A 10,327-nucleotide genomic window follows, 5' to 3' on the forward strand; every position below is an offset into this window, starting at 1 on the left:
CAAAGCGCTGAGCTGTATATCAAATGGATTAAGGGAAAGACTTGCCATGTCCGGTGAAACATACTTATAGTTTGAGCGAATTCTAGTGTTGTGTTGACGTAGCTTATCTATCCATTGAAACCAAGCTATTGACGCACAAATCTGGTGGCAAGATGGCGTTGCACCTGCCACTACAGGTTTAGATGCTCCAATTGGAATCAAAACAGAGTTAAGGACACTGGCCGAAAGTAAGGGTTTGCCGGATTGTTCTTAGGTTACTGGTCTGTTTGATCCAAACCACGGGACGGCATCGCTGTCCAGCTGTGAGACAAATGTCGACAGAGGAGCTGTCAACATCGGACAGCGAAACTGCCTTGGCTGGTACTGGTGAGCGATGGGCTCCGGTTGGAGCTGTGGCCAACCCTGAGGATGAACGAGGGAAACGGGACTTGTTGGAGCCCAGGCGGACGGGCTCAGTGTCGGCAAACGAAACTGAGATGGCGGCCAGGCTGCAGAAACTGGAAGAGGATCAAGAACTGTCAAACTCCTCGCTTCTCGCCCTAACCTCACACTTTGCACAGGTACAGTTCCGACTGAAGCAGATCGTTCATGCACAGAGCGACGAGAAAGAGAGGATGCTCATCGACCTCGAGGAGTTCGCTTTCAAAGGCTGTCCGCATGTTGTTGGCTGTCGGGCGAAGGATGCGCAAATGCTGGAAAACTCGGTGAGTAAAGGCTCCTAACAGCTGTCCCTGTATCTGCACCTGTAGGCTATCTACTGCCTGTTGCTAGAAGGGTATCAGTTATTGGTGTTGTGGTTTAGATTCAACAACATTGTTATCAGAAATGCACAGTTAAAGTCAGAAACCAAATCTCCATTAATCAGTGAAATATTGTGGAGGTGCAAACTCGGACTGTCAAGAAGACTGATGGTTGAGATTGCAGGATTTCATTGCTAAGTACATGATCCAAAATTGTCTGCTCTGGCCTGGATAAACACCATGTCATCAGAGAGGCCGGCAAACAGACTGACCCACAAATATTAGGAAGAAAGTCATAAACAGGGAGCCAATCAGAAGAGAGCCTCCCTTGCTCACTCATGCACACACTGTTGGTAGCCTTGATGGATTTTAATTATCCTGATGACTGTTAGTAAAGATAGATTAACACTGTGTCTTAATCTTTCTCTTCACACACACACACACACACACACACACACACACACACCAACCACACACCAACCACACACCACACACCACACACAACAGTCTCCTGTGTGCTGTGATTATGTTATGATTTCATTAATCAAATAATGTGGACAAGCATCAGTGTAAACTGATTGCAGAGGGGCGCCAGTGTACCATTGTTTTTCTTGTCACTAGTAAAAAAGCTTTTTTCTGGGAATTTGTAAAATGGTTTCCTTTTTCCTCGTGTGCTCTTTACATGCCTTTCATGTAGGAGGAACTGGTGAGTATTTCCTGCCAGATCTAGCTCTCTCTCTCTCTCTCTCTCTCTCTCTCTCTCTCTCTCTCTCCCCCTCTCTCTCTCGCTCTCTCTCTCTCTCTCTCTCTCTCTCTCTCTCTCTCTTTCTAGCCAATTATAAACAGAGACATAGTTCAGCATTGTAACAGCATGTATGCAGAGATTGTCACCACTGTGAATACATTATGTCCAAACAAATATTCACATAGTACTTTCACATTCTTCAGATTCTTGTATGATTATCTGGTGAACTCTATCTAATTGACTGATGTTTGTGTGTGTGTGTGTGATTGTGTTGTGTCTGTGTGTCATTTTGATCACAGAGTGAGCGGGAGAAGAGGGAGCGTTTGGAAGCCCAGAGGGAGAAGCAGAAGGACCTGATTGTCCAGCTGAAGACCCAGCTGGATGACTTGGAGCGCTTTGCCTACCAGGAGGGCAGCTATGATTCCCTGCCCCAGTCCGTGGTGATGGAGAAACAAAAGGTAAAGACTCCAGAACTCCCGGCTCGGTTCTAGACATTGCACCAAGCCAGCATTTGCCACTGAAATGTAGATTGCAGCTGTGTAATGATGAACAGTCTTGTTGATTAACCTGTTTCTTCAGGCTTTTGAAAATATGTATGTATAAAAATAAAAACATTTTAGTTTAGTTAAAGCAATATTGTCTTCATGATGACCCACCTATGAAACATATTCTCTGCAGGTGATCATTGATGAGCTCATTAGAAAGCTGGATGTGAATCTGAATGAGGACATCGGGAACCTGAACCCGGACGAGCTGAGGCAGAGAGTGGACGCCGCCATCGCACAGATCGTCAACCCGGCCCGGGTCAAAGAGCAGCTGGTGGACCAGCTCAAAACCCAGATCCGAGACCTGGAGATGTTCATCAACTTCATCCAAGGTAAGTTCACTGACCTCTGAGAGGACACGGCACATCCAATGAATTTCAACTGTGATCTGTACTCTCATGGACAGCTATGGTGGCATCATTTTATTGATTACTTATGAAACCAGTCCTGTTTGACTGTTTGTGTGAAGCTCTCTCTCATTTTGTTATTGTTGCATTGTATTGCTAATAATTAAGCCACATGTTTTGATTTTCAATATCTGCACAGATGAGGTGGGAAATCCTTTACTGTCTGACGGCCAGCACAGTGAGCAGGCTGGGACGGCCCAACCTAACTCCAGAGGCCCAGGGGGGAAAAAGAAAGGTGAGTTGTTGGGTCAGTGTCCTAGTCACATTGACTTATACTATCTATAATTGAATTGAATATTTGTAATTATCAAGCATTGTAGCCATTTATGACGTTCATGTAATACAATGCATTCTTGCTTTAGCTATAGCTATACCTGTGATAAGAGTGATAAAGATGAGTGTATTGCAGGGTTCCAAAATGTATAAATGTTGTTCTTTGCTGTGTGCAGTGGACCCAGAGCAGGCCCAGAGGATCCGTGAGACGGGCCTGCAGCTGATCCAGCGCGCCCTGGCTGTCCTGCAGATCTTTGCCGTCAGCCAGTTCGGCTGCGCCGCAGGCCACGTGCCCCAGACCCTGTGGGCCCAGGGCAGGGAGGCCAGCAACCAGGACTACGGCCCCCTGCTGCAGCGTCTAGAGGCGGCGGTGGAGCGCGTGCGTATCCAGGCGTCTAGCCGGCAGTCGGCCTCCCAGGAGGAGCAGCACATAGTCAGCTACACCGTGTGCCTGTCCCCCGGCGGGCCCCGCGACGAGCTGACCACCACCGTGCGCAAGGACCTGGCCATGGCCCTGCGCGACCTGCTGGCCCACGGCCTGTACGCGCCCTCGCAGGGCATGAGCCTGGTGCTGGCGCCCATCGCCTGCCTGCTGCCCTACAGCCCCAGCCAGGCCAAGAACATGCACCCTTGGGAGCTCTTCGTCAAGTACTACCACTCCAAGGACGGCCAGGCCTTCGTGGAGTCGCCCGCGCGGCAGCTCTCGCAGTCCTTCAGCCTGCCGGTGGGCGACGGCCCGGTGACGGTGACGCCCAAGCAGTCGCTGCTGTGGGCCGTGCACTCGGTGCTGCACGAGCACAGCCGCTACAAGCGCGGCGCCGACTCCGAGTTCAAGGCGCTGGTGTGCGTGGCGCTGAACGAGCAGCGGCTGGTCTCCTGGGTCAACCTGCTCTGCAAGTCGGGCGCGCTGGTGAGCCCCCACTACCAGTCCTGGAGCTACATGGCCCAGACGGGCTTCGAGGGGGCCCTGCGCATCCTGGGACGCCTCAGCCACCTCAAGTTCAGCCTGCCCGTTGACTTGGCCGTGCGGCAGCTCAAGAACATCAAGGATGCCTTCTGAGGAGGAGAGATCGGACACGGGGCCTCTTCCAGCTCTCTGGTCCCCCTCTCTCTCTTATTTCTCTCTCTCTCTCTTATTTCTCTCTCTCGCTTCCCCCCTCTCTCTCTCTCTCCCCCTTTCATTCTCTCTTTGCCTTGCTGTGCTTTTCACAAGTGTGCTCCAGTGTTATCCCCTCTGAAGAAATGAAGGAGAAATGGAAACGGTGTGTGAGGGAGAAAAAGATGGGGCGGAGAGAAGATGATGAAGACCACAGGCCCATGGGCCATCACTGGCTGTCCATTCAAACTGAAGAGGGCAGTGAGAATCTTAAATATGCTGCATTGCTATTCTCTTGTAGGGACATTTGTTACGATAAAGCTTGTGTTATCTAGGCCTAAAGTTACACGCAGAAAAAAAAAAAATCATCCTTAAAATGCTGGAAAGTTGCTTTACAGTGATTTCTGCATGAGTGCCCTGCACAGCTATCAAAGCAGATAAATCAAAGTTACCAACACTAAGATGCTTGACAAAGTTGTCTGTAATGTCCATTATATTATGATGTGTGTATTTTCAGTCCAAGAAACTGCTATGACTAATGGAAAGCCGGGGTTGGGAAGGTTACTTTCGAAATGTAATAAGTTACAGATACCCTGTTACCCTGTTACTTTTTGATTGGCAGATGAGAGGCGGTGAAAATTTAAACAAGAGAACCAATCAAAATCAATGCTCAAGATTTGAGCACATACTGCCAAGTGAATGGAGCCTGTCTGGACGGCAAACAGATGCAACAGAATGAATGTGATATTCTTTAAAGCTTTCGACATCGGATGTAGCCCCTTTGTAATCACCAACATTTTTGATTAGTAACTGTAATTTAATTACATATTTTGTCTCAGTAACTGCAACGGATTACAAGTACATTTATTTTGTAATTTAATAATGTAACTCCATACATTTAACTAGTTATTCTCCAACCATGTGGAGAGCAGAGCAAGATCGTTATCAGATCAGGCTTTGTTATGCACTTTTGGAGTGTTGGAACCTTTCGCTGCATGCCATTGACAATGATTTCAATTTGAATGCCATTTTGTTTTTTAACTTCTCCTCATGAAAATATAGTTGTGCCATCAACTATACATGCAGTGTGTGGGGGTCTATATACATAACTCAACATTCTTTCAAGGTTCAATCCACTTGACACTATTACATTGTGAATTTTATGTATGTTTCTTGTACTTGTACAGGATATTTGTTGACTTTAGTCTATGAAAATGGAGAGGAGGGGCAACCTTTATTGACAACCACTCAAGAGTGCTATTGAGTGCCTATAAAAGAAAAGAGGAAACATCTGGGTAAACAAGGACTGTCCACAAAAAATATGACATGATGCCGTAACAGGTGTGGAAAGAGTCATTGTTCGAGGGCCCAGCGATGACACCTCTCACCTGAGGCATGTGGTATTGGCCCGTCTCCCTTTGGAGAGCAACTTGTAGGTATTATCAGTTTCCAGACGACGAACGACGAACAAGGGACCGTAGTGTTCACTCTTGTGTCACTGAATGTAGAAAAATGAAGAAAATACATCCACTGCAAACATTAATCCATTATCTATTTTTGAATTATTTCCAATAATTTATATCATCTCATGAATATACGTATGTCAATCTGAAATTGCTGGATATCTTCGTTTTTGTAAGCACTTGATGTCATACCCTAAAACAAAGTTGGGGAAACCGTTCTGAAACCTCATTGGCTTTTAGAGATCAAAAGGCCTGCTTGAATCCTCCCTAAGTGTCAATCTGCTGCTTATGACATTTTAGTTCAAATAAAAAATAAAACTATATTTTTATTCTCTATGCTTAAGCTTTCATTTTATCAAGGGAAATGCTTTGTGGACCGTTTCAAGGTGACGATGTTCTGTTTTTGTTTGATGAAGGGTGATATGTTCTGTAATCTTCACATAAAAAAATAGATGTCAAAGTATGCATATACATACATATCCTGAAGTTCTGAATGTACCAAATCCTACGTATGCTCAATCTGTTATAATCAGGTAGATTTGATTTCTCTTTGTAGCAAATGAGTCTTGTCTCTAAGGTTAACCCTTTTATGATGTTAATTTACTGCATCTGTTTAAGTCCTTTGTGTGTTGATTCTTAAAATATTTGTTTTGTTCTGCATGGTCTGTTTAGTTTTGTATTTATTTATTTACCAGTGAATCACTTTGGAACAAGTCCTTATTTGGGGAAAACTAAAGTTTGTGTTTAACTGACAGCAATTCAGTTCGACACTATCTCAGATGAAGATCTGTTGTGACCCTGTGATTATGTCACATTATTTCTCATTTGTCTTCTTAGAAAAAAATGAATGACCTGCTGCATTTAAGGGTTAGTGTTTCTTAACACGCCTGTTGTACACATCCAGTGCTAATGATCTGCTGTTACTCGAAGTGTAACTCCTTGGTCCTGTTTTTACCAATGTATTAGAGACCAAATAAATCCACCAGAAATATGTCTCATGTCTGATCTGACTTTATTAGTTATTTAAAAACCAAAGGTTTCTCAGCAGACACTGTAAATGCAGTTTACAAAGATGTTTCAGACCGTGTACATTTTCTTTGTTTAAAACAAGTGTTAAAAACAAATGTTATGCCTCAGAATTTTAAATTGGCAACAACATACCTGAACATTACTTTGATCAGATGTGAAGATAGGCAATAAAGCGATCGTGTCGGAAAATGTTTACATTAAGAGAAACATTTGTATTATATTATTAAATATGTTTATTATATTTTATCATAATTCATCTATCAACATTTCATCTAATCTAGCGAATCTAATGAACTGTCAAATTAACTAACAAGTATCATAATTTATTATTTATCATAATTTATTATTAAATTGGAGAGGTAATAATGACACTGTTATCATCCAAAGGTTTAACCCTGGTAAATGATCAATGATTTAACAATATTAGGCAGACATCAATTTACTTTTTCAAACATTGACCACGAACCTGTCCTTAACCAGGGACAGCCTTTAGGTATTTTCTACAATAGCCTGTCGTCGATAAGACTGCCCACCCTCGTCACTTTTATAAGTGTTTCCATTATATAACATGTTTTTTGTTTCTTGATTTGTGCAGCTGTACTAAGTCACTTGTTATTGCTACTCCAAAACAATAGGTGGCGACATAACATTTCTCTTGTGTGGAATATTTCTCTGGTGTGAAAGGTCAGGCGGACGCTAGCGACTTCCTTTCCCGTTAACGTCGGCCGTAGAGCACCATCAGTAAGTAATGTTTCCTTAGAAGAAATCTTTATCCATCTTCAAATTTAGTAGTATCTTACTTGTTCTCAGTCCCCCAGATGGGCAGAAAACATGTTAATTTATATCTATTTCAGTAACTTATGTTAGTTTATTCACGAGATTCTTAGATGGTGGATATGTTGTTGCACCGTTTCAAGATCACGTCTCAGTATTCGAACATGGCAGACTTGTGGCAGACGTGCTTTTATTTTAGTTCTAGTAATCGACCGAAGATTATACACAATTCTGTTGGAGTCCAGGCATTCTTCAGAATGTTGTGTTTAGTGGTTTTTCGTGTAGTATGTTGTCTATTGTCCAATAAGTTACGCTAGCTAAATTAGCGTTAGCGTTATATGTACAGTCAGCCTAAGCTAGCTTTGTGGCTATGTCGGGATAGGGACTGTAAATGTATCCCATGTGCACATTGCCTTTGCATGTGACTGCAAGCGTACACATAGAGTTCAAAAGTTGTCATAAACCGTAGAATCATGTACGTCTACGTGTGACTGTCTAGTATTGTCAGCCCACAAACATGGTTGATGAGACGGTAGCTAGCCAAGTTTAACGCTATGTGTCTATATGGGGTAACAATACATTATTCGACAACTGGATTAACACTAGTTTGTGATCTCTTTGGGTTGTTTTCGTAGAGATGGGCAAGTTCATGAAACCCGGAAAGGTGGTGATGGTCCTGGCTGGACGCTACGCCGGACGCAAAGCTGTTATTGTCAAGGTAAGACTACCAGTCTCAAGTCATTCAATACCTGTGTGTGTGTGTGTGTGAACGACCAGGTATGATGCATTGTCCTTCTTTGTCATGTATGACCACAGTTGGAGTTTATATTCATTTGTCAATGTTTTTCCCTCGACAGAACATTGATGATGGTACAGCAGACCGCCCTTACAGCCATGCGCTGGTCTCTGGCATCGACCGCTACCCTCGCAAGGTGACCACAACCATGGGCAAGAAGAAGGTTGCCAAGAGGTCTAAAATCAAGGCCTTCGTCAAGGTTTTCAACTACAACCACCTGATGCCAACCAGGTATGGAGCTTTCCCCTCACATATGGGCATTTGTAGTACTCGGGTAAACGAGTACTGGATCTGGGGGTGTACTTGCTGAAGCTTTTCTGGATTTTGAGTGATGAAATAATTGGGACTGATGGGTGATGCCCTAAAGCAGCATTCCCTTCTTTAGCGTTCTGCTTCATTTCATCTAATTACACATCATCTACCCTTTTCAGATACTCTGTTGACATTCCCCTGGACAAAACCGTTGTCAATAAGGATGTCTTCAGGGACCCTGCTCTGAAGCGCAAAGCCAGGCGTGAGGCTAAGGTTAAGTTTGAGGAGAGGTGAGTCTGCTTTTCCTCATTTCATCCCAAAAATGATATGATCTCAATAATGTGGTAATGAATGCCGTGTAGCGATCTCCTTTTTTTTTTTTAAGTGATCTGATCTGAGTTCATGTGGTTCAGAATAGCATGGCTCACAAGATCCCAATTGTGCCAGGGGAAATGTGTAGATACTCCATAGAATGTTTGGGTGCACTTGCTAAGAAAAGTAATGGCCAGTAAAATGACAAGAAAACATGCACCAGTCAAATACATGATCTCCGACCTAGCCTTCAAACAATGGGCACTAAGATTGCCATTGCTTATTTAAAAATGAAGGGTACAAAAACGTTGAGCGCGTATGGCTGATTTAAATTTTTTTATCCACTACTTGGGGAAAAACTTCAAGAATTGTCATGGATGGAAAATGCTACATTTAGAACATGTTGCAACAAAATTCATCTCATTCGACCAGACTGGATGGCTTCAGTCAATATAATAGCGACTATTATTCAATACTTGACCTTTTGACATTTGAGTATTACCATTACACACCTCACTGTAATAAGGCATTCACATTTTCTGTTGACTTGATCTACCAATGTATTTGAACATGCATCAAGATGTGAATCACAAATATCCAGTTAGTGTGAGGCAGGTATTTATTGGCTGGAATGGATTCATAGCAGAATCACTAAACACTTGTCAAATAATCATTTTGTCTTTAGTAATTATTTTAGTGCAGATTCAGAGTAACCTATCTTGGCACAGCCATTTTGCCAAGCTGGTTTTGGTCAAGGGCACCAATTGCTGAGCCAGGGTTTGACTCCAAGCCACTGCCACAACAATCAGGACCTCTTTGTCTAATCAGTAAGCATGCTATTTCCATAGGGCTTTTGCTGAAACGTCAGCCCTCGTGTTCAGCCCTTTTTGGGCAATGACCGGACCCCTTTTTGGGCAAAGACCGGACCCCTTATCGGGCAAAGACATGCAAGTCTACCTGTGCAAGGCCATGAACAATGGGATATATGGATATCTCCTCTCTATGCAGTTAGTGCAATGGACAATGGGATTGACCCCATTGGCTCTGGCTTTGGGGAACTATGAAGACTATTGATAAAGGCTTGTGCTAATCATATTTTTCTTTCTCTTTGCAGATACAAGACAGGCAAGAACAAATGGTTCTTCCAGAAGCTCAGATTCTAAACCCTCAATTGTTTCTCAAATAAATGTGTAAAAAGTACCTTTGACTTATGGTGGTTTTTCTACTAGTTTTACAGATGCACTTAAACTGCTAAGTGTCTAGTGCGTGATCAAGTGTAGTCAGCCATGCCTTGGGAAGCACTTCATTTTTTTACCACAAGGTGGTGCTTGTGTCAAAGCTGCTCACACTTCTGATAGCTGGCCACTTCTGGTTTGTTCAACTCAGTTTCAAGTTAATTGATTCACAGTACTACTTGGTAAAGATGTCTTACCATGGTAATATATCTGGGTCAGTAATGGTCTTCTGGCAGTTTAGTACATCAACCTACTTATTTTAAGATTTGTACAAGCTTCATTACTAATAGATCATTTTTTTGTTCTCATTGACGTCCAGTGAAATGATGGTGAAATTATTCCCTTGCACCGTGGCACGTGGCTCAGTTGCTTGCACTGCCGCCTCACAGCAAGAAGGTCATGGGTTCGATTCCCGCATGGGGCGCTGTTGGCTCTGGGGGGCAGGTCCTCCCCAGAGTGCACAGTGCTCAGGTGGGCTATCTCCCGGGCCTTTCTGTGTGGAGTTTGCATGTTCTCCCCGTGTTCACGAGGGGTTTCCTACACTAAGAACCCCAACAGAAAAAACATACAAAATAACAGAACACATCTTCACTTCACTTGGTCCCCGGGCGCTACAAGCTGCCCACTGCTCCTGGGGTGTCCTTGAGGAAGGACGGTCCA

General features: G+C 43.7%; 2 protein-coding genes across 3 annotated transcripts; both read left to right on the plus strand.

Annotated features, from left to right (window-relative positions):
* The first annotated feature begins 47 nt into the window (after positions 1-47).
* On the plus strand, positions 48-5,255 carry rundc1 (RUN domain containing 1). Of its 2 annotated transcripts, XM_031559798.2 has the most exons (6): positions 48-704; positions 1,438-1,446; positions 1,785-1,943; positions 2,164-2,362; positions 2,577-2,672; positions 2,887-5,255. In XM_031559798.2, the coding sequence occupies exons 1-6, from the start codon at positions 312-314 to the stop codon at positions 3,768-3,770; spliced, it is 1,740 nt and encodes a 579-aa protein (XP_031415658.1). In that variant the 5' UTR covers positions 48-311; the 3' UTR covers positions 3,771-5,255. The 2 variants fall into 2 exon arrangements, with proteins under 2 accessions (XP_031415658.1, XP_031415713.1); XM_031559853.2 differs by lacking the exon at positions 1,438-1,446 and having other exon boundaries at positions 51-704.
* Positions 5,256-6,930: 1,675 nt separating this feature from the next.
* rpl27 (ribosomal protein L27) lies at positions 6,931-9,632 on the plus strand. Its single transcript, XM_012817833.3, has 5 exons — positions 6,931-7,039; positions 7,708-7,790; positions 7,930-8,099; positions 8,300-8,410; positions 9,547-9,632. The coding sequence occupies exons 2-5, from the start codon at positions 7,710-7,712 to the stop codon at positions 9,593-9,595; spliced, it is 411 nt and encodes a 136-aa protein (XP_012673287.1). The 5' UTR covers positions 6,931-7,039; positions 7,708-7,709; the 3' UTR covers positions 9,596-9,632.
* The last annotated feature ends 695 nt before the right edge of the window (positions 9,633-10,327 follow it).

The sequence above is a fragment of the Clupea harengus genome, chromosome 1 (assembly GCF_900700415.2).
Source record: "Clupea harengus chromosome 1, Ch_v2.0.2, whole genome shotgun sequence".
Lineage (NCBI taxonomy): Eukaryota > Metazoa > Chordata > Actinopteri > Clupeiformes > Clupeidae > Clupea > Clupea harengus.

Coding starts and splice junctions, on each gene's coding strand:
- rundc1 (XM_031559798.2), top strand. CDS start 312: ATGTCGACAGAGGAGCTGTCAACATCGGACAGCGAAACTGCCTTGGCT. Junction 1,944..2,163: donor TGGTGATGGAGAAACAAAAG/GTAAAGACTCCA, acceptor TATTCTCTGCAG/GTGATCATTGATGAGCTCAT. Junction 2,673..2,886: donor CCCAGGGGGGAAAAAGAAAG/GTGAGTTGTTGG, acceptor TGCTGTGTGCAG/TGGACCCAGAGCAGGCCCAG.
- rpl27 (XM_012817833.3), top strand. CDS start 7,710: ATGGGCAAGTTCATGAAACCCGGAAAGGTGGTGATGGTCCTGGCTGGA. Junction 7,791..7,929: donor GCAAAGCTGTTATTGTCAAG/GTAAGACTACCA, acceptor TTCCCTCGACAG/AACATTGATGATGGTACAGC. Junction 8,100..8,299: donor AACCACCTGATGCCAACCAG/GTATGGAGCTTT, acceptor TACCCTTTTCAG/ATACTCTGTTGACATTCCCC.